General features: G+C 40.2%; 1 protein-coding gene across 1 annotated transcript in view; it reads left to right on the top strand.

Moving 5' to 3' along the window:
- The window catches only part of camk2d2 (calcium/calmodulin-dependent protein kinase (CaM kinase) II delta 2), a 40448-nt gene that overhangs the window by 3958 nt on the left and 11713 nt on the right, over positions 1–24777 (top strand). Inside the window, exons 3-12 of the mRNA XM_078259666.1 lie at positions 15223–15282; positions 16292–16346; positions 18409–18474; positions 18861–18933; positions 20662–20764; positions 20940–21023; positions 21252–21346; positions 21725–21847; positions 22095–22178; positions 22441–22483. Coding sequence (XP_078115792.1) covers positions 15223–15282; positions 16292–16346; positions 18409–18474; positions 18861–18933; positions 20662–20764; positions 20940–21023; positions 21252–21346; positions 21725–21847; positions 22095–22178; positions 22441–22483 — 786 coding nt within the window. The remainder of the gene's footprint in view (positions 1–15222; positions 15283–16291; positions 16347–18408; positions 18475–18860; positions 18934–20661; positions 20765–20939; positions 21024–21251; positions 21347–21724; positions 21848–22094; positions 22179–22440; positions 22484–24777) is intronic.

Raw genomic sequence — 24777 nt, 5'->3', positions numbered from 1 at the left:
ACACAAAAAACATGCCCCAAAGTATCACTGAGTTGTGAGTTGATGTGATTGAGCTCTGAACATTTCTGCCCCCGAAACAGACTTTGGTACGGTGGCCGACAGGGGCAAACGCACTGCAACTTAATGAAACACACGCAAATAGACAAAACACAAGCAAATACAAAAACATCTTCATAAATTTTACAACACATGTGCAGCATTTAGCAAATGTGCTGCAAATACACACAACACAACCAAATACACAAACGCGCTGCAAATACAGAAACGTTGCAAAAAGAAAAGCACACAACCCAAAAAACAGAATGATGCAAAAGAAAAGCACGCAATCCCCGAAAACAAATTCAACAAAAAAAAACGCGGCATATTACACAACGGAAGTTCTCCAGGCCTCTAGGGGGAGCGCTAAGTGGAACAGCTTGATTTTCGACCCCACAGGAAGAGAGCACTCTGCTTTTTCATTACCACGAGTTTACAGACACGTCTCTGCTGATTATCACCTGTGACCTGAGCCAATAAACTAGAGACACACCCACCAAACGAGAGAAAACATATCTCAAACGTAGACTTAATATTAACAGTCTATGATCTCAAAGCAGTTGCACACCTTTTCACAACGTTATTTTGTTGCTTTTGTTTTCGGGGATTGTGTACTTTTCTTTTTGCATCATTTTGTTTTCCGAGTTTGTGTGCGTTTCTTTTTGCATCGTTTCTGTATTTGCAGCGTGTTTTTGTATTTGGTTGTGTTGTGTGTATTTGCAGCACGTTTGCTAAATGCTGCGCATGTGTTGTCAAATTAATGAAGATGTTTTTGTATTTGCTTGTGTTTTGTCTATTTGCGTGTTTCATTAAGTTGCAGTGCATTTGCCCCTGTTGGCCACCGTACTTTGCGGCTCTGAAAGGGAACAAGTGTGTGTGTGTGTGTGTGTGTGTGTGTGTGTGTGTGTGTGAGTGTGTGTGTGTGTGTGTGTGTGTGTGTGTGTGTGTGCGTGTGTGTGAAAGAGAGAGAAGAGAGGGAAAGTCAGTTGGTTGGTCAAATTTGTTGTGTTTGCGCAGAAGAAAACAGTAAATATAACAAGTAAATGCTGTAGCTGTTTTCCCACTTGCACTTTTTGTGCTGTGTGGAACATGTCATCCTTCCTTTTTGTGTTATTTATATCTGTCCTTTGGTTTCTATGTAAATGTTTGTCACATACAACCTTGTGTGTGTGTGTGTGTGTGTGTGTGTGTGTGTGTGTGTGTGTGTGCTTATGCATGCGTGTGCATGTGTTCTGTATTGATTCAGGGCTCTGGCTAGTCTTGTCGTCCCAGGGGCAGATCTCTTACGAAGCCGACCCAGTTCTTTCACATCCGTCACTGTAATTGTAGCCACTGGCCTGGTTGCCTCGGGCTTGGGACACACACACATAATTGCACACACACACACACACACACACACACACACACACACACACACACAGACACACACACACACACATAACGTGCATGCGCAAGCACACATGTGACCCAGTAACCGCTAACAGCATATTCGTGATTACTAACCAATGGTGTGTTGCACTTTTGTGGTTCCTCCTTCTCTTTAGCCACTTGTGTGTTTTGTCACAGCTTGCTTGCCTGTGCTAACCAATGACTGCTGTCATACCACACAGGCAGTCAGGCTTCTGCAGATGTGAGCTGAGCCATCCAACTAAAATGTAATTTGTATTAATTTACTGGAAATGACCTTGGCTGTTGTTGTGCACTTGTAATGCCACTACATATAGTTTCATTGTGATGATACAAATGTATGTTTTAATAGTAAATCGTGTGTATTATCAAGCAACTCCTTCCCCCTCTTTGCAGTATTTTACCTTGCATTTATTTCCTGCAGCTCCTTCCTCTTCAGCATCCTCTCTCTCCACGTTCTCTTCTCTTTTACATCTTCTTCCCTATTTAGCATTTTCTTTTTCTTCTTTTTTTTTATATCTCTTTTCTCTTTTTTTGATTTACAAGATGCAGTCATATTTCTCACCAGGTACTACTACCCACCCACTCCTTCCTGCACATTTTCTCCTCTACTAACTCACCATCTATCCCTGCCTTGACCCCTTTCATCGCTTTGTTTCTTATCTCTCCTTTTCTTTGGTCCCTTCATGCAACGCCTCTTGTCTTTCTGCTTTCCTATCTCTTCCCGCACCCATCCTTCGCTCTCTCCCTCTTTCTGTCTCTCTTCTGCCCTTGTTGACCCTGCTGCTTGCTGGGTGCAGTGTCGGTAATAGGCACCTTGGCAGACAGATCAGTGTCTCACCACTGCCATGCTGGGACAGATTTTCCAAAAATACTGCAAAGGGTTATATCACCTTATATGCATGAGGATCTGCGGCCTCTTCCTCTCTCTCCCTCATTTTTTTTCTCTGTGTGCGTGTTTCTCTGTAGAGGTTTACATACCGGCATGCTGGCGTGTCAGATATGGTCTTACCCTCTTTCTGCGATAAGCCCTAGAATTGCAACTCTGATTCGCTTCTCTCTGGCAGGATCATGACCTCCCTCCAACCCCACTCCACTACTGTGTGTGTGTGTGTGTGTGTGTTTGCAAGTGCATGTGCATGTGTGAGTATATAAAATTGAAAAGGGTTTAGTGTAGGATTGGTGGTTGGAAAGCGGGCAGATCAAGGCACTGTGTGTGTGTGTGTGTGTGTGTGTGTGTGTGTGTGTGTGTGTGTGTGTGTGTGTGTGTGTGTGTGTGTGTGTGTGTGTGTGTGTGTGTGTGTGTGTGTGTGTTTGGTGTTCCTGGTTATGCATGCACACATGTGGTGGGCCTATAGGACCAGTCACAGTCCTGCAATCTGCAATCCTGATTATGCAGTGTTTCATTAAGAGCAGCAGATGAGCCAGTAATTGAGAGGAAGCAGTAACGAGAAAGAGGGGGAAAAAAGGGATAGGAAGCAGAGGGAGAGAGATGGATATAGAAAGAACGGAAAGTCAACATTTAAGTGTGTGTGTGTGTGTGTGTGTGTGTGTGTGTGTGTGTGTGTGTGTGTGTCTGTGTGTTTTTGTGCACACTGTATCCCTCACAGCAGTTGAATATTTGTCCTCTCCCTTCATGCATGCGTCGGTGTCCTGTCACTATGACTCTGTCTGCTATCTTTTGTCACTTTGTATTTGCTTGTGATGTGCTGTGTGTGTGTGTGTGTGTGTGTGTGTGCAAGTGTGCTTGTGTGTGTGTTTGTAATCCTTCATCTGCTTGTGTATGTGTGTGTGTTCATGCACATGATTGGTCTTGTTTCTGTATCTGTGCACTTGCTGCATTGACTACTGTGTGACCCTTTCAGCTTGTCTTAACAGTTGGGTAGGTTTGAATCCATTGCAATAAAGATGTTTTGAATAAAAAAAGGCCTGCTGGTCTCGCTGTGTAAATTTTGCATTGCATTGTTGTACTGAGTGAGGAATCAAAAGATTTAGTAATATGAGTTTTGATACAGCGTTGATGGTGCTTTCATTCTCTTTCTCCCATTTTTTTTCTGATATATAGCCTGTTGGTAAATGCCATCACTTCTGCAGACTGCTTTATTGCTGTTTCTCGCTATCCCATAACTGACCCTCCTTCATAGTGGACACTTTCTGTGGTAATAGGGACGGTGCCATTGATATTTCTTATCTGGGGATGTCATGGTAACAGAGATGATAGCTGTTGCTGAGGTGTAAGCCAGTCTGCCTATATATATATATATATATATATATTGTTTTTCCTCCTTCCCTCTCTTATGGTCTTTATTCCTGTGTTCCTCCGGTGTCACTGTGACTCTGTTTCGCCTCACTTTGAAGTGAAAGGAAGGAGGAGAGAGAGTGGATGTGATTGTGGTAGAGCAAAAGATAGGGGGAGAGACAGAGAAATAGGAGGGAGGGAAAGGAAGGAAGGATCAGTGGGAAGAAGGGGGGGAATCACATGACTCACTGGGTGCTAAAAATAAATGTTGGTCATTCTCTCACTCTCGGTGTCTCGATCGCTCTCTCTCTCACACACACACACACACACACACACACACACACACACACACACACACACACACACACACACACACACACACACACACACACAGTGTTAAAAATATTCCATCTTTCGAAAAGAGCTAGTTTTTTTGGTTTCAGTTGTTGTTCACCTGTCTAGCCAACCAGACTGAAAACGCATGAGATTGAGCCTGAAACTGTAGCATGGGTGTTTGTGTCTATCTATGTGTATGTTTGTATGAGTGTGTATATTTTAATCTAAAGAAGGTGGGGAATCTGTCTTGTTGCGATTTTTTAATTTTAGTTAAATCTGCAATAGTCTGGCTTACAGGATGTAAAGTGCTGGTATAAAGCCTGACATCCGGCGCGCTCTTCTGCTATCTCCATTAGCTATTTTTCAGCAGCATTGTCGCTGCATCAGGCGCTTAGTGCCCCTGATGCAAGAAGTTACAAACAACCCAGAGCGTTTTTTCCTTTAATACTAGAATGTAAATTTGTGCAGCCATACTATATTCCAGCGCTGACACAGCGCTGTGGAGATAGGTCTGGCACTAAACCTGTAATGACTGAGGTTTTGGCCACTTGGGATGAAATTAGCTTACATTTAGTAAGATATTACATTTCGCCTGACATTGTTAAAGTACGACAAAACAAATCCTAAATCAAGGTGTCCTTACTAGATTTCTTGGAGCTCTTAGCCACATCTCATGGCCTTCATTAGCAGATAGCGTTTGCACTCTAAGTTGCCAATGCTAAGACGCATGATGACTACTGAGCAATCTCCATCCACTGGTAAAAGACAATTGGAATGGCATGAAACCTCTAAAATAAATCTAGTAAGTGAACCTTGATTTTGGATATTTTTACAATACTGGTGACAGCTTTAGCTGCCAAACTCAGCAGTCAACAGATAAAATGTTCACATCTTAAATACTTGTTAATAATGTAAGCTATAATCAAAATTGCAGCTCTTGTATTTTTTAAATGTGAGGATTTTGATATAAAAACGATTGATCGTTCAGCCCGGAAAGAACCTACAGTATGACTAACAAAGGTAATGGCCTCTGTATAAGGCAAGGGCGTTCTTAATTACTGAGTACTATATCTCCTTTTGTCTTTTCCTTTCTCTTTCTCTCTCTCTGCCTCTGTCCTCTTCAAACTTTGTTTTTTTATCTGTTTGATTTACCCTTTCCCCCCTAACGATTCTCTCCTCTCAGTCCTCCCTCCTCTTTTTACTTCCTCACACATTCACTGGCCGTGTATTGCTTTGGTCTGGTCTCCCTCCTCAAGTGCTTCGAACCAACGATAAGCAAAGGCCACAGATCATGATGACATCATATTTATTTTTTTCCCAGCAGAGCCATATCAAGACTAGAGTATGAGCACTTAGGGAGGCATGAAAGTGAAATCCACATTAACAATGTGCCTTGTATTTCTGTTTTATTTATAATTCAAACAGATGGAGATGCATAGTTGCAGAAACATTTTCCATTTCTAAAACATTAACTATAAATATAATTCTCAGTACTACTGTACAAGACCCATTTTGCACTGATTGGACTTTGGTCTGCAAAATTTTGCAGACCAAAGTCCAAAGCAGAAGAGGCAGACATATCAATCGTTTTTAGTAGTAGGAGTGGAATCCAGTGTAGGTGCAAAACACCTTGCTTTCATTAGATTAACGCTATTGCTTTCCACCACATTTATGTAAAGAATAAGTTTGATGGAAAGTTTGAGCGTGTTCTGTTGGAAGGCATTGTGGATAAATGCAGCCAGAATTTTGCTCCGGTAGATGTAGAAAATGTGGAATTTTCCTTTGAGTATTAAGAGCAAAAATGGTGTGTTCTTGAGTGTTGGCTTGTATGTTTAAACTGTTTCAACGTTTTCATGGAAATTTACATAAGTAGTCTTACTTAGATATCTTTGCACCTTGCTATGCCAGCTCTTGTGGTAACCATGGAGCTACATAGTTAGTGATCTGTCCCTTTTTCTTCTTTATTCAGTAAAGGGACATTTTCAGGCAACACCTTTGCTTTTATCACTATATTTTATTGTCGTTTAAATAGCACAAATTATTTTCCCATGAAAAATCGTTTTTCATGTAATTATGGGTACAGATATCCAAATGCTTCCAATGTTCCTTAGCAGCACCACATACTTCTTAAATGAGTGATGTTGCAGCTATTATCATAATGTAAGTCAGTGTACAGCAGGGCTTCATTGTTGCATTTAAATCTGGAGCTTTTTGTGTCAATGTATAAGATTATAAATGTGAATGTGTGTCTCTCCTTGTTAGGATGTGTCCAGACCACCAGCCTCAGATTAAACCACTTTTACATATTAGTCTAATGTGCGCGCAGCTGCATTACGCTGGATAAGATAAAGGCAGCCATTAACTCTATGTTAAGAGCTCCCGGCAATACTCCAGGGGCAGTTTTATCTCTGACACCAGCCACCTTTTGTTTTTACTCACAAGACAAAACAAGGGAGTTATCAGTCTCATAATTCTTCCTCTATTGGGAAACTTACCCCTCGAGTTCTGCGGGGGGGTAGATTGGAACCGTATGGATGAGGACTACTTAGCCGCTGTCCGCAGAGGATGTTACGTTCACCCCCATCTTTTTAATTAAACCTCTTAATTAAACTGGCACAAAGCATTTACAGCACCCTGTTGTGGTGTGTGTGATGGGTCAATATGTGTGTGTGGATTAGGGTTAGCACTTTGACGATGATGACGTTTTTTCCATTATCGAATAAATTATTGATTGTTTAAATGGATTAATTGTGCCCATCATAAATTCCTGGAGGATGTTTTCAAACAAATTACATTTTAGGGCATGCATTCAGTAATCTATAGTGGAATATGTTTTAAAAGTAACCGTCCCAGCACTGTTTACTGATACATTCTGTATCAACACGTTTGCAACTTCCCAGATAGGGTTAATTAATATTGTTTCCTGTCGATAGAAAACGCAACGTTAAGGATACACACAAGCTGGTTTTCAGTGTTTGTTGCACACAATATGTGTATTGTTGGCAACATTATCTGTATTAACATAATACGGCAACAAAAATCTACGTGATTTTTTTCACAGCACAAAAAATTATTCAATGTGTAGTTCCTCTTTAATTTATATTTCCCCTTTCCAGTTTGCATCTGGTACAGAAAAAATTGTAACCGATAGTAACGTGACTTTACATTTCTCAAAACAGCAAAAGCAAAGTATTTTTTCCTGCTTAGCTAAATGTAGCTAAGTGTTCCCCTCTGTGTGAAGTATAGCATACAGGTCACACTGCCATTACTAGCCACTTACTTTACCTACAATTTAGGTGCAAAGTCAACGATAAAGACATTTACTGTTGGTCTGCATTTCATGTTAGGAAAAGGTAGTCAAGTTACTTAATCCCAATGATATATTTGTCTATAAATTTGAACCAGTAGTTATATTAGTTATCAGAAATAGAAATTGCAAACACTTGATATCAGCATGGAACCAAATATGTTTATTTGGTTCCATGCTGATACCAAATAAACATATTATTCTTAGTGTATGTGAGTAAATTTTAAGTTAAGTGCTTGACAATATTATGTAGGTTATGATTGATACAAGAGGCCAGAAATCAGATGACCACCATAACTTTGTCAATTAGAGTGAAGATACAAACCGAGGACAGGATGTTTAAAGTGAATATTAGGGCAATATCATTTCTTCACTTTTTCACTTACTTTTGTTCAAGCCACATTTAATAGGCTCAAAAAATTATCGATTCTTCAATTTAAATTGATCTTTTTTTGAGTCATCTGATATTGATTAATAAAATCCCAAAATCGATCTTTTAATATATGCCTTTTCACCATGGATGTATAAGGGCATCATGTGACACACTAACGGGTGTTCGTGTTCCGGGAGTACTACTTAAGGGGACTGTGATAAGTATAGCCATTAGAATACTCATATAATTCATGAATATTATGCTGCTATATCTTTTTATACTCTTATTTTCTAATCCTCTTTTCTCATCTGGTATAAGTAAAGCCCTATGAAGGCCTCAGTGTTTAATGTCAGCTCCTGAAGTTTTACAGTCATTCACCAAGTCATTACTCAAAACAAAATCTTTTTTTCTAATCTAAACTAATCGTTTTGGTGCCTATTCTTAACAGTTGTTACCTCAGTACAGCCACATTTTGTCAGAAAGAGAGTTTTTTCATTGCTTACCATGGTATAGTTGTATAGTTGTTTCACAAGAATGTTCTTCAACATGGTCACTCTACTCACTCTACAGTTGCACCATATTGTGTTGATGACTGCTGTAGTTAGTCAATGACTGCCATGTTAGTCCTGTTGAGTCAAAAATACTTTAAAAAGACTTTTTGGGGATCAATTCTTAATGTAAACATGAACCTGGTGCATTATACAAAACTATTTGATGGTTGCTTCTTGCTTGTACAATTTACAGCATCAGTTCTCTGAGAATCTATTTTATATCCAAGTTAAATTGGTAATGTAACTGAAATTTCCCTAATCTAATTGATCGAATAGGAAAATGTAATCGGGACCTTGTGAATCAGAATTGAATTGATTCGGGAAATCATTGGTGATACCCAGCCCTAGAATTCATTCACCTTTAAATGAACTGCGTCTATTCTATAGCAGTATATAATTACCACAGAAGCTTTTGAGACAGTTTTGTGATTACCATTAAAAAAAAAAAAGACCATCACTAAAAAACACTGAGCATTTGTTGCTACTGCACTGCATCTGTTTCTATTAAAGTAAGATTTCACAGCAGATCTGTTGGATTGTTTTATGTCACAAAGTAATATTGTGATATGATATTTCTTGGCATAAAAGCAGATTAGCAATAGAAAAACAACAACTTCAAACATGTTTAACTTCATTGAAAAAGTGAAAGAAAACAACTTTGACTGAAAGAAAAAAATAAATATCTTCACGTAAGGAAGCAACTCAGTATATTACGTCTTAATCACCAACTGTCATGGTCTTACTTTATACATGAATAGTCATTTACTGCTAACATACATACAGACATTCAGACACACCAGAGGCAGCGCCAGGGAGGGGCTAGGGGGTGCTGTAGCTACCCCTAGGATTGCCATAGCACCCCCTTAGGACCCCCAAGAAATTGTTGTGGTTGATTTATAAATAACTAAAAAATTGTTAATGTGTAAATAGTATAATTTATATTTGAAAAATGAATAAATACATTAATAAAACAAACCGATTATTTTTAGGCTAAAAAACACAGGTGATCGTATTCGGCCAAAGGGTGCAGCACACATTGAACTTTTGACCTTACTTCCGCAGTAACGTATTCACAAAGAAGAAGAAGAGCTCAATATTTGGAGCCGTGAGTCTAACGCTAGCAATAGATAGTTTTTTACTCCCTCAACGTCAAGGTGTGGAGACTTTATCAAAATCTGTAAATGAGACTGAAAGATATGGTGAACTTGTCACCAACGGACGAAGAAAAGCGGCCGGAGGAAGGTGCTCTGACCACGGCTGTGATTGCTGCTGAGGATGCTTAACGTCACCCTGCTGTACATGACATTAGACCAGGGGATCGCACAGCCAGGCCACAGTGGGTGAGTCAGCTGATAGGGGTCCATGCAAGAACTTATTATCTCTACTCTTATCTCTGCCTCATAGAAGAACATTACAGTGTGTTTACAGAAATGTGAATAAATGGATCACCAAATCTAAAGTTATACAGCGCACTGGACATCGGTTTATTTTTAGCCCAGAAAACGCGTTTGCCCTCAGTGGCTTATTTAGATATATTTAGTCACTACAGATATGACTACATTATTTTGACCATACGTGCAAGTGTGAAAACTGTGTGAGGATACATGCGCGTGTGTGTTTGTTTTGTAATGTGTGTGCTTGGCTATGGGTGGTGTATTTGGCCTGCTGCATTCATCTTCTGAGCCACTGTATGAGAGCTGCAGTAATGAGTGTTTGAACCCGGCTTGTTGGCTGGTATTTGAAATATGTTTGGTGGGCTAATCAGAGTTCTATGGTGCTGTTGTATCGGCAACTTTAAATCAATCTCTCTCGTTCGCTCGCTTAGTAAACCGTGGCGGAGGTGGGTGGGCATCTGCACGAGCGTGTGTAACGTTAGCCTATTTGTGTCAAGGGAAAGTCAAAATTTCAGAGCACCCTCACTGAAACGTCCAGCAACCCCAAAGCACCAGCAAAAGAACATCTCTGGCGTCGCCACTGAGACACACTGCTTAGATCAGGCCTGAATGATAAGAGCTGACTGGGGTAGCTTTACATTTGTCTGCACAATTACATTTGCTTCACATTATGCAGAAATGCTGCTGTCAGTTCTAACTATGTAAGCAAAAAGCACACACACACACACACACACACACACACACACACACACACACACACACACACACACACACACACACACACACAGGTACATGAATGTATTGTAAAGCATTTTTGTCAGCAAGTCAGAACTTGTTGTTAGTTTAAGACTTTTTGAGAGTGAGGCAGTTTTCAAAGTCGACTGCAGAAGAAGTTGTGGAAGGTGTAAGATGTGATGTTCTAAACCTTTGGAAAATAAAAATGCTCTGACAGGCTAACATACAGACAATCAAACCTCTACTCACACATTTTGTGTGCTCTAATCCAGACGCGTATACTTTGAAGTTTGAAAAGAACTTGCAAACTCAACATAGAAAGGACCAGGCAAAACCCAGCATCCTTCTTGTTATGAACAATAGTGCTAAAAACCTGAGCAGACCTCAACCGAACTGCATTAAAACATTCACAAAGTTATTGACATGTTGTCAACTATTGGGCCATTTTACTAATTTAAGCTAGTGTATGTAGACTCTCTAACAGAGCTATGACACTAGAATTGATAGGTTTCACAGCAATGTGTATTTTTACTTAACAATGTAAAATTACAGCATAAACCCAGTAGTATCACATTTCCAAGTTTTGCAGAGCTTTCCACAACCTGCTGTCTTCAACAACAATATCATCTTTGCTTTACAAATGTAATGTCATGCAACTATTTACATGAAAACAAAAGCATCTAATGTAGACAAAAAATAGTATGGCTTTTGATATTCATTGAAGTGTACTGTGTGCACTTCTTTTAGTCTTCTATAATATAAGCATATTGGCACTTAAGTGTTGCAATTTAGGATCTGTAAAGTTCCCTTTTCTCTTTGTGCTAAAGGTTAAATGGTTTGCTATTCCAAAGGAGATGTGTTATAATTAGATGCCTTTATAACGTGTGTATGCTACCAAATTAGTTACTTTCCTCTCTGTAGTTTGATAGTTGTGTGTGAAATCTCAATGTCTTCCATTTACATGCAAGGCTGGTTCCACTGCAGAGGAGAGGAGAGGCCTGACGCTCTGATTGGTGCAGGAGTTGCTAGACAACAGATGTCCAGCTGGCTGGGAGGTGGACTACCTGTGGAGGAGGGAGAGAGTGGAGAGAGAGTAAAAGAAAAGTGGAGGTGGAAAATGATGGAGAGAGGGAGTGAGGCTGTTATATGACAGACATTTACGCTGTACAGTGAGTTACAACACAGTGAAAAATACCACTAACCCAACATGACCACATATGTACTGGCTTTAAAGGCAGTGTTAGCATTGTCTTCTACAGTAATTGCTTCAAAGAGAAACAACTTTGTCATGTATCAACATTATTCTGTGTTTCTCCTGTAGGCCTAAAACCACAAAGAGTATTGGTTATTACAATACTAAAATGTTATCAAATATTAATAATAATCTTACTTAAAATGAACAAACTGGCACAATTTTACTGAACAAAGTTACTACTTTCCAGGTGAGGCTAAATTGCATCCCTAAATATTGTTTTCTTTTTATGGTAGATCTCTGCATTTGGAAGCTCTGATATTCAAACCTGAGAGTCGGCTGCAAAGCATTGCATTCATAAGACTACATCTAAATAGGAAAGTCAGTTTTCCTGCTGTATACGAATGCACCATTCTGGAAGACTTTCTATATTTCTCACACTTCCAAATACATCACCAAAGAACAAAAAATGAAAACACAAAAATCTTATTTTAGTGTCTGGTGATGTTTCTGTGTGGGATGGGATGCCAGATACATTTTACAGTATGTAGGAGAAGGGCTGGGGGCTAAAAATGTGGACCAGGCTAACTTCAGCGGAGTACTGTATGCTTTCTAGTAATTTCTCTGCTATAGAACGCTGTCATGATGAACTATGAAGTCAATGAGGAAGGGAATCTGATTGTTTACTGTACATACAATCACAAAATATTGTGACTAATTATTGGTGTCTTTAGAAAAGATAATGTATGTATTATATATATTATCATCTATTCAAACATTTTGTATGAATTATAGTATGCATAAGGTAAAAAGAGAGAAAAGCATGTACTTCAACAATGCAATGCACTTTGACACTGTTAGACTAAAAAAAGGATTGATATATAAGATAAAAAACAAAGTGTTAGATTAAGAAAACTGAGGTTGATAAAATCATATGTTTAACTCTGCAAAGGAAAGAAAGTTTAGACTGAGAGAGAGGGGATTATGTGTCGTTAGTAAAATGGTGAGGCTGAGGCTGAGATGGAGAGATTAGTGACCTTGCTCAAAGGGTCCTGCTTATCATGAAATGATGGCGGAGCTGCCCTTGTTTCTGGCTCTGTCTGTCAGGATGTCTGCCTCTCCGCTGTTGTGCTTGTCTGTAAAGCTGGCAGTATGCTTCAAACAAAATTGAAATTGTCGTGTTCTCACCGGCATTATGGCGGACTTGCAATCACACAAAAGAGTAGCACTGGGGTCCGTTTGTTGCAGCGTGTAGAGGTCTTCTTCACCACCCCTGAAGCTGGTTTACACTACCATGTGATTAATTGTGCTTTACCTTTTGCCCTGGGGTGCAAATTTCCTGTTTATTAACATCTTTGACACTCTCCGACTTAAGTTGATGGTTTACTGTTCATAGCATTGTCTCATTTGTGGTACAGATTGTAATGCCACTTGAAGCAAATCTGTGATTTGTGATATCCGCCTATATAAATAAAATTGACTTGAAACTGACTGGCACGCATACACCTCCCTCTTTATCCAGGGGTTAGGGATTGAACATACCATCTCCTTTTCTGTTTTTTTTGTGCCTGTAACTAACTGTACCAGGGCAGGTTTTAAATTAACTTTTTCCTCCTGTATTTTAGCTCTAACTGTAGTGAAGCCACAGCTCATCCTGTATGTGTGTTGCATTTCACTGTTCACTGTCATTTTATTCTGGCTTCATCTCTCTCACTGCGACTGATAAACTCCACCCTCTGGTGTGGATGAGCAGTCTTTTTAGTCACAGTGAACATACTGTATTGTACTGGTATTTTTCACCGAGCATTTGAAAGCACGGCAACTTCCATTTCGTTTAAAGTATACTGCAGCCCAAAGTTTGCCTGTGGTCTGCCTGTCGATTCCTATAGATACACTTCTCCGACACAAACAAAGAGATATCTATATCTATAACGGTACCACGTTGCCTGGTGTTCTTTGTTGTTCTTGCATCTGAGCTGCAGAGTCCACTGTTTTCATAGCATCCAGAAGAGCAGATGAAGGAGACATGGATGAGAGTAAAAAATAGGTGTCCTATTTTATTCGAAAAAAGTTGAACCTGCTGCTTCTCTTTCCCTCACTCACATTTTCTTTTTTTTTTTCCTCTCTCTCTCTCTCTCTCTCTCTCTCTCTCTCTCTCTCTCTCTCTCTCTCTCTCTCTTGCTCTTGCGCTCTGTCTCCCGAGGCAAACCTAAAATGGGTCGCCTCAACGCTGTGCTGCAACACTACTTATAACGACTGCTGCTCTCACTCAGTTGTTCCGAATCAGAGTCATTGGACTTTGGTGTCTTCTGACAGGGAGATAGTAGAGACTCTTCTTGTTTCACAAAGTCAGATAAAATCAGTCTGGCCTCATAGAGGAGAGATGTGAGATTCAGCCTGTCTGTGGTCACATGGAAGGAGTACAGTAACCCTTATACATGTTGCTCTTTTGAAATTTGGTGGTTTGCTGATGGCAAGCACGCATGCAATATAAAGTGAAATAAGCAGAATATACAGTATTTAAGTTAAATGTCCAATGCTGAAATTAGGTACACAATGTTCACTACCAATCCCTCATGGTGTGGTACCAGGCAGCTGTTTTCAGTGGCAAAGCTCTAAAACCCCCCACTGTACACTACCTGCTTAACAGACAACTGCAAACAGACATAGTTAGCAACTAGCTGGTGAACATAGTGGAGCATTTAGCAGCTACAGAGCCAGATATTTCCCTCAGGTGTTGCTAGAGACCAAAGCAGAGTTAGAAAAGAGTGGATATTAGACTTACATTCACCAGGTGGTCAGATACACAACTCCAAACATATCAACTTTATAATGTGACATGTCAGTGTTGTATTCAAAGTGGCTGAACAAATCAGTTATTGCTGGTTTTATGGTCTGTTTTTGGCTAATCAACTGAATGAAATAACTGACCAATCAAGGTACTTAATGACGTGATGGTTACAAAAATCCAGTAATGCTGTGACAATATTGTCATTTAGTAACTCATTGCATCATTTGCAACCATACTGCATGTGTCTCTCAGTGTGTATTATCACATCACCAGTCTGCTGTAAGTGAACAAAGAAATGAGCAAGAAAACCCTAATGATTTTACATTTAGATTTGGCCTTAGGAGATACAAGTACTTTTTATCTTTGCAAGTTTATTTTGTTTTCAGGGCAGCAAAACCTGCAGGCAGCAGCTCATATTAAGTCTGACACCAGAGGTCAATATGAATCCACTGTGGCTGCTCACTCTGTTTGTTGTCCACTGTTGCCTGCCTGTTTGTGGCACACAACCAAGCACATATCAGGTCACATTATTTTTGTCAAGCATTTCAGTTCTGATAAGGAAAAGAACAGGGCTGGCACAAAGCCAACACACACACACACACACACACACACACACACACACACACACACACACACACACACACACACACACACACACACACATACAGAAGTGTGGATGTTCTTGGCTGACAACAACGTCCAAACACTGCACTGTGTCCTCCACTGAGTCAAAACTAATTTGCAGCCAACCTCATGTTCGATAATTCAGAAAGCCAATCATAGCAGGGAATAATGAAGAGCATTAAAAATAACATGTCTCTGTTTCTCTCTGTGTTTGTGTATCCCCTGTTTTTCTTTAAGATCATCAAAAGCTGGAGAGAGAGGCGAGGATTTGTCGTTTACTGAAGCACACCAACATCGGTGAGCTGCGAGTCCTCGATCTTAACATAAGCACACACAAGAACGAACACTGATACAAACGAAAGCACACATATTTTGTTCAGGTCTCTGTTGAATCCTGCTATGGCTATTCATCTTTTAGACAAAGTTATGGCGGAGACAAGTGTGTGTGTGTGTGTGTGTGTGTGTGTGTGTGTGTGTGTGTGTGTGTGTGTGTGAGTGCATGGTGCAAAGGTATCTAATGATGATGTATCTGTGTGCTCTCCCAGCTGAATCATCAGAAAGACACAGGGGCCCTACGCCCTCTCTCTAAACCACTGACCCTTTACACTCTTTCCTTCTCATTATACCTCTGATAGAACCTGTCTCTCCTCTTTGTTCTTTTCACACTCATCTGCTTATGCTCTTTCTTTTCTTCACTGTCATTATTTCAGATTAGCCCCACAGCTGCCATTCTAGTCAGTTTTCCAAGATAACGTCTGCTCTTATAAAGTTTCTACCAAAAACTATGATTGAACATTCTGACTGCTTGGCTTTTACATTTTAAAAAGAGGGTGTGAAAATGAAATTATATATAGTAGGGCCATTCAGGATCAGAAGACAATGCTCAGTGGGCTTAATTTGATTGAAGGACACATTTCAGTCTTATTTATTTTTCAAAAGTGATTGTGGCAGAGTGCTAATAAACCTTTTCAGAATGTATCCACTCTTAATAACAGAATCAATCATCACATACAATGGAGGTAGATTATATTTTGCATTGCAAACTCATTTTGCTACTTGATTTAAACTTTGTGCTTCACACTGCTCCTTTAGGCTACATTATCACTTACCTCTGATAAGCTCCACAACTAACAATCTAACTATGAGGCACAGCAGCACAAAGGACATTGTGAATAATCAGTATGGGAAGTACTTGTATAATATTGACTTATATATAATATTGACTATTGCTTACTGTTTCATTTTGTTTTTTTCTTCTGTCTTCTGTCCTTTTTTGTCGTGTATTTTTGTTAAATCTCCTCGACAGTACGACTCCATGACAGCATATCAGAAGAGGGTTTCCACTATCTGGTGTTTGATCTGTGAGTAACAGAATCTCACATACATTCTCTGTCAATTGTAATAGCCTCCCAATTTCACGTTTTTTCCTATTTTTACTTTCCCTTATAAGTTGTGTATTTGTGTAAGGTTAACACCGTTTCTGGGAATATCCTTAGTTCTTATGAAGCTGGATTGGGTTGGACCAGTTTTTCGTATAGTTTGTATGTTAAGTCCTTCCTAAGTATTAGGTTGTTTTAACCAGTGAATTACTAAACCAGAATGTCTAGTAAAGACTTTATGAGACTTCATCTTAATCTGTTGCTAGGACAGCTGCAGTTCTTTCCACTATGTAAACAGAAAGTCATTGCAGCATAACAAGCTGTAACATACTACCAAAAAATATATATATGTAAATGTAGGTATTGTTTGTATTTACATACATCACTTTGAAGTGTATGGGATATACTGTATCCTGTTCAGCTAAGCTAACCGACGCTATTTAGCTAAGTTAGCATTAGTCATTTAGTCTATATTATTTGCATAAGGCTTTGTAAATTTAGTTGTATCATGTTATTTTGGTCAAATGTAATTTAAAATCTTCCAGGTTTACGTCATCATTAAACAACATTTTGATTAAGTGTCAGGTCAGATATGCGAACCATATTTCATATTAGTTAACAACACCTCTTTTGCTCTTCAATGGGCCAGCAAGCTAAAGTATTGTCACTTAGCTAGCTTAGTTAGCTACACCCAAGTTACACCTGGCAGTTACAACTAATCTCTGAATTTAAACAAGTTTGTGTGTTGCTACCTATTTTATTTAGTAATGCATTAATCTTCGCTATAACTAGGCTATGTTTGAACTTAAGATACACAGACACACACACACACAAACACACACACGCACACACACACGCACGCGCACACACACACACACACACACACACACACACACACACACACACACACATACACAGACACACACAGATGAGAAGTAACGAAGTACAAATACTTTGTTACTGTACTCAAGTAGATTTTTCAGATATTTTTACTTTACTATTTATTTTTGTGCCGACTTTTTACTTTTACTCCTTACATTTTTAACACGAATATCGGTACTTTCTACTCCTTACATTTTACAAAATTGGCTCGTTACTTTAGTTTTCAAATAATTTCAGTTACCGTTATTATTTTTCGCGTCATCAATACCGAATTCACTCTAATTGGATGGGAATAATGTACGTTGCATTTGACGCACCACTACGACTCAACAGATTCAGCGGCATTCATTCGTGGAAAATCATTGCGGCATGATGGCGGTAACATCAGTTGAACTCACTGATGTAATACCATGTGTTAGTACGCTCAGTGAAACTGAGTCCAGCGTGAGGGAGATCCGACTCAGAGGAGGAGAGGTTAGTGAGGCCAGCGTCTCCACGGCAGGTGACAGTGCGCACGGATCCGCTGCGCCACGCATGGATGAAATAATTAAATAGTAAATAGGACTACAGAAATATGTGCAGAATTAAGACAGTCAAGACGGCCCAGTGTTTGGTGGACCGGGTACACCTTGTTCACTTAATAGCCTACAAATCATCCACAAAATCAATTACGCATCATATGAGTTTGCCTACCCAACACAGCGTTTTTTCCTGGGGAGATGGATCCGTGCTCCCTGCCTCCTGTGCGCCATGGATGTCTGAGCCTCAGCAACTACTAGCTATAAAGATACAATGTGCCTGTTCCCAGCATTAGCACAACACTTGGTTAGCTTGTTACCTGTGATGATATATGCTAAATCTAACGTCTCTTTCACATTAGCGTGTGAGTGACTGACCTATTTGGGTGCGTTTTGAGATGCCTGATGAAGTTGACGTTGTTGTCTTTTGGGTCGAGTCGCAAGTCAAGTCTGAAGTCTTTTGGGTCGAGTCCGAGTCAAGTCTGAAGTCAGCTGTTTGTGCAACTTAAGTGCAACTCGAGTCCCCATCTCTGACACACACACACACGCGCACACACACACACGCACACACACACACACACACACACACACACACACGCACACACACACACACAAACTATAATGATTTATCTGTCTCTCCACAGGGTGACAGGAGGAGAGCTGTTTGAGGACATCGTAGCCAGAGAGTACTACAGTGAGGCGGATGCCAGGTAACACACACACACACACACACACACACACACACACACACACACACACACACACACACACACACACACACAGTGCTGAGCACAGCAGCCATTATGCATCATTGTCATAGACACTGTATAGCTTTGGATTGTCTATACAGTGTAATACATTAACTCTTGTGAAAAATGACTTACCTTCATGTGACTTCATGTCACCCGACAAGAAAACAGCATCATACATGCCTAATGATAGTGTCATATGATACATTGTTATGGTTTCCTCTTCGCTTCCCCTCAACTAATTTCCCTCATCTTCTCTTCTCTGCCTTTCTTCTTTTCCTTTTCTGTCTCTTCATCCATTTGTTCCATCACAATCCCGTGCTTGTTCATTACTCTGCCACCCTCAGCCACTGCATACAGCAGATCCTCGAGAGTGTCCATCACTGCCATGTTAATGGGATCGTCCACAGGGATCTGAAGGTTTGTACGACCGCAGCCATGTTCACTCCTGACTCTGTACAACAGATAGCAACATTCAGAAAGACCCAGTGACTCCCCTCACAATCCTTATCCTTTGCATCCACACACACTTTGCATTTTTTAATTTTTATTTTTATTTTTTACAATCTGTTTGATGATCAAACTGAAGCCGATAATTGTCTTTTCATCATAATGATTTGTCACAATATTCCATTCTTTCTTGTAGAAGCCCTAAAAGCTTCGACCAATTAAGAAAGCTGATTAGAACTTGACCTCAGCTTTGAAATTGGCTACAATTCTGGTGTGCAGAATAAGATTCAAACCTACCAAACGGCAGAGACTTAAGGCTTGGCAGCTATATTGTTACATTAAAATGTTGTTGAGTCGATATTCTGGGCTTAATGCCCATCCTGCCAAGAATATCAAGAAGGATCCTCCTCTAATTCTACCACTGATGTTTCAGAGAGCATAGCGTCTTTATGTGTGTGTGTGATTGTGTAGTACTCCGAGTGCAGTGCCATGGTGACAGGAATAAGAGCAATCAAAAGGAAGAACCTCTGGAATGATAAACATTTGCATAATTATGTAAAAATGATGTTGAGATTTGAAAGATGTTCCAAGGTCATGAAGGTGAACATGTAACTGTGGTTTATGAGATTTCCAATTGCTAGCAGTAGCTCAGTCTGTAGGGAGTTAGGTTGGGAACCAGAGGGTTGCTGGTTCAAGTCGTCATACAAACCAAAGTATGGAGGTGGACTGGTAGCTGGAGAGCTGCCAGTTCATCTCCTGGGCACAGCAAAAGTGCTCTTGAGCAAGGCACCGAACTCCCAATTGCTCGGGGCGCCTGTCCATTGACAGCTGCAGCCCCCTTCACTCTGACACATTAGCGCATGTGTGTGTATTGCAGGCCTGTGTGTAACTTGTGGGATTAAGTATTATTTATTAGGGGAGATATCCTTTTTTGAAGTTACTTGAGGTTTTCAGATGCTTCATAATCAGTCAATCATTATGTAAATGATTATGTAGATGTCCAGTTGTCAGTTAGTCATGTTGAGGCATATGTCTGCCATATTCTGACTGCTCACAGGCTATCTGTGTTTAGAGTCTCTAAATGTTAGGAAATGTATTATTCATTAGAGCACACTGTCTAACTGGCCTTAGGTTAGCAAAGACCTTTCTGCACCTGCGTCCGTGTATGTGTGTTTGTGTGTTTGAGAGTGTGTGCACGTGTGCTTGCATGTATTTATGATTATGCTATCCTGTGTTAGTGTGCGGTGTGTTTATAGTTACCCATATGTGGCTAAGTCACTTGTTTTTACACCAACGTCTCTGTTACACCACAGCCCCCTCCTTTATCCTTCTCCCTGCAGTGTGCACTTTGTTCCCACTCATGGATTGGTGTTGGTGGTAGCGCATCATGTCTGTTACCAATTCACTCGCTCAGAATCCATGAGACTTGGGGAGCAAGTCCACAGCTCCAGCGTGGAAAATGTCCTTTGTCTGTTAGAGATTTGGTCCCGTGCACATTTATGTTTCTCTGTCATTTGTGTGGCAGAAAGGGAGTTGCCTCAGACACTGATTTAAGAGCAGTTTAGCATTGTTGACCCCCTAATAGTTTGGATTAGGATTTGGTTTGGCTAATCTGATTTTAGATCTGTGTCTGTGGGTGGCTTGTTCCCAGAGCGTGTGACCTCTCACCTCTAACCTGTTTGACTCCGCCCCCCCCAGCCTGAGAACCTTCTATTGGCCAGTAAGCTGAAGGGGGCGGCGGTCAAGTTGGCTGACTTTGGGCTGGCTATCGAGGTGCAGGGGGACCAGCAGGCATGGTTTGGTGAGTATTCATCCATCCATTTTTCAACCTGTATCAGTTGGTCAATCAAGCAACCAACCAGTTAGTCAATCTATCTATCAATCACTCATTTAGTTATTTGAGAAACAGCCTAGTCACTAAATTGCCCACTCCTGCCTACCATTCCACATCTACTCCCTCCATATCACTCCTCCAGGTTTTGCCGGCACCCCGGGCTACTTGTCTCCGGAGGTTTTGAGGAAAGACCCATATGGGAAGCCAGTGGACATGTGGGCCTGTGGTAAATAACATTCAAATTCTCTTGACTCTGGAGATAAAACCTTAGTCTATGGCTTTGTCTGACCTGGTCAGGTGTGTGCAGAAGAGTATTCTGCACCAACACTGCAGCTTCATGTTGTTTCAAGTGTTTAATAGTAGTAAATAATATATTTTTTTTGCAGTATACAGTCCTAAAATATATTAATATTTTCTGTTGCCATGCTTAACTTACCATGTCGCTTTCTTCCAGGTGTGATTTTATACATCCTGCTGGTGGGCTACCCTCCCTTCTGGGATGAGGACCAGCACCGCCTTTACCAACAAATCAAGGCTGGGGCCTATGATGTAAGCGCTTACACACATACAGTCCAACCTTGGACTGTCATTTGAAAAAAATAACATATTATTATATATATTAACATATTTTGTAGATTTTTTAATTATAACTTAAAGAAGAATACTATAGATGATCTGGATCGATTGTCTTGCTGCATCAATTCAGTGAAAATTATGTTAAAATAAAAAGTGAATACACATATTTAGTCCCATCTCTTTTCTTCCGAGGACGGTTGTTTTACTCATTTTCTGTCTTTTTACTTATGTTATTCAAGTTTTTTGTTTCGCCTCTCCCTTGCCTTGTTTAAAATCTAAAAACGCTTGACTTTGTCCCTACTACCTTTGTCTGTGTAATGAGCGTTTGATACTCTCTTGTTTTTTGACTAGTTCCCATCCCCAGAGTGGGACACTGTAACTCCTGAGGCCAAAGATCTGATCAACAAGATGCTAACAATCAACCCCAGTAAACGCATCACTGCCGCAGAGGCCCTCAAACATCCCTGGATCTGCGTATGTGGCACACAAACAACAGCGATGCAGAAAAACACAAACAGATTTACAGATGCAGACACAGCAATAAAGACCCACATATTGATAATGATAAACGATTATAGGTACCATCTTAGGTATGCCATATAGATCCAACTTGTACAAACACACGTAGTCTTATTGCCCACACATGCACATGCATACATTCTTGCCATCCATTGTTTCCATACTCTCTTAATCCTCAAATACTCTCATCTTCTTCCTGCAGCAACGGTCCACTGTAGCTTCCATGATGCACAGGCAGGAGACTGTGGAGTGCTTGAAGAAATTCAACGCCAGGAGAAAACTCAAGGTGAGACGTCTGGCAATCCTTCATGTTTCTAATTATGTAGAACAATCTATCAAGCCATCATTCTCTCTCCCCTCTTCCTCAGTCAAGACTTAACTTTTCTCTAAAACCTTCAAGTTTCCCTTTTGCTGTGCTCCTCTTCATTGCTGTGAACTTATAATCAATCTTCCTATTTCTGTCTCTTCCTTCCTTCCTTCCTTCCTTCCTTCCTTCCTTCCTTCCTTCCTTCCTTCCTTCCTTCTTCCCTTCTTTTCTATCACTGCAGGGAGCCATATTGACCACTTTGCTGGTCACAAGAAACTTCTCAGGTATGTCTCTCTCAGCCTGGTGTACAAGACCTTGTTACCCAAACATATCTTATAAACTAAAACATTTATCTTAAAGAAACGAGAGGCTTAAGGTGGTCTGTGGTCTCAGAAGGTTAGGGGACTTTTTAGTTTATTTTTTATGTTTCTACAACACTTTGCTTAGATCTAACAGTTCACCCTTTGCTACAAATTTACCAGCGAATTCCGGTAGGGTACTCAAGACATGTATACATGTTCATTTTGAGGATGGCTGAGCTTTCAATCCTTTCAGTTAACATCAGAGGACTGAATGGGCCGATCAAACAAGCTAAATTCCTGGACTGTTTAAGAAGGAAGAACATAGACGTGGCGCTTATTCAAGAGTCACATTTACGTAAAAGAGATGTAAATCGTCTACAAAATAAATATTTCAAGGTTGCTGCTTCATCTAGTGACGACACCAAAACCAAGGGCTCCATTGTGTTGCTGTCACGGAAATGCACACTCACCGTAGACAAAAGTAGTAAAGACATATCAGGCAGGATATCTTATATATGTACCACAATAAGGAGTAGGAAGATAGCCTTTGTTTCGGTCTACATATGATGAAAGTTTTTTCCCCGCGCCTAACCAATGAATTGCTTTTTCTCAATGAATATTTACTAATTATAGGGGGAGACATGAATGCAGTACTAGATTTAAATCAGGATAAATCAGGGGTCAATCACACGAAAGCCCAACAACATATATCGGACAATAACCACATTCCATTGTGATATGTTAGGAGAAAGATCTAGAAGGTGGCAATTCAATAACTCCCTTCTCCAGAACACAGCTTTTGATGCAGAGTTTAGAGCCAAACTGGCTGAGTTTATATCAATCAATACTAACTCAGTTTCGGACCCAGCGTACATTTGGCAAGCAACTAAAGGATTTATTAGAGATTTCACACCTTCCTTTGCGGTCAATTTGAAGAGAAAAAGAGAGGCAAGGATTGGGGAGTTGGAAGAATGTTGTCAATCTCTGGAGCAGTCACTAAAGATGTGTTTTTCTAAATTTACACATACTCTTCTAGTCACAAGTCGAGCAGAGCTAAATGATTTGCTAAGAAGAAGAGCTGAATTCATAATGCACAGAGTGAGGCAAAATTACTATTTTAATGGCTGTAAACCAAGCAAATTGCTGGCTCTGAAATTAAAACAAAGCGAGTCCAGAGCTGTTATCAACAGAATCCGCACAGACCGAGGTATCTCAACAAATCCTAAAGATATCAGCACCACTTTTCAATCCTTTTATTCAAAGTTGTATGAGTCCTCCTGCAACTCAGATCCGACACAGTGCCAGGAGTTCCTAAAAGAGCTAAACCTGCCTCTTCTTGACCCAGAGGAGGCAGAAGAACTGGGTCAACCTATAACGTTAGAGGAACTTAAATCAGCATTAAAAACAGTTAAAAAAGGGAAAATACCGGTGTTGGATGGAATTCCATCAGAACTTCTTCTACAATACTTTGACATATTAGAACCTATCATTTTACAAACTTTAACCTCGGCCATAGAGATGGGCACTTTTCATCAACAAACCAACACTGCATTAATTTCTGTCATACCCAAAAAGGGCAAAGATCTTACGGAGTGCTCAAACTCTCATCGCATTCTCAGCCATTCCCCATCGAACGGGGCTCGTGACAGGGATGCCCACTCTCCCCCATGCTATTTGCGATCTCTCTTGAACTGTTAGCCCAAGCCATAAGGCAAAATAAAATATGTAATGTCCAGATTAAATCCAATAACAGCTCAATATCGTTATTTGCAGATGGTACTTTGCTGTACATCTCTGACCTCTGACTCTGTTCCAAAACTTCTTAAGATCTTCAACTTCATTCATTTGGCTATAAAATTAATTGGAATAAATCTAATCTTCTTCTATTGAATAACAGACAGGTGACATAAGCTATTAGTGGTACAATACCAACCCAAAGCAAAATTACATATTTGGGCGTCACCATACACACATCACTACAGCGAGTTGTCCAGGACAACTATGAAACTATATTAAGTAGTGTTCAAAGGGATCTGGCAAATTGGTCTGCGCTGCCGGCATCGCTACGGTCCAGGATTGCTATTGTTAAAATGAACATAGTTCCTCATGTGAATTTCTTAAGTACAATGATCCCCTTAAGCCCACCAATACATTTCTGGAAGAAACTTGATACCGTAATTCAGCAGTATATTTGGAATAATAAACAAACCTCGGCTAAAATACTCTACCCTACAACGTACCACAAACACGGGAGGCCTGGCCCTCCCCAACCTTAA

Source organism: Sander vitreus, chromosome 2 (assembly GCF_031162955.1).
Source record: "Sander vitreus isolate 19-12246 chromosome 2, sanVit1, whole genome shotgun sequence".
Lineage (NCBI taxonomy): Eukaryota > Metazoa > Chordata > Actinopteri > Perciformes > Percidae > Sander > Sander vitreus.
This window is presented reverse-complemented; position numbering and strand designations above follow the sequence as displayed.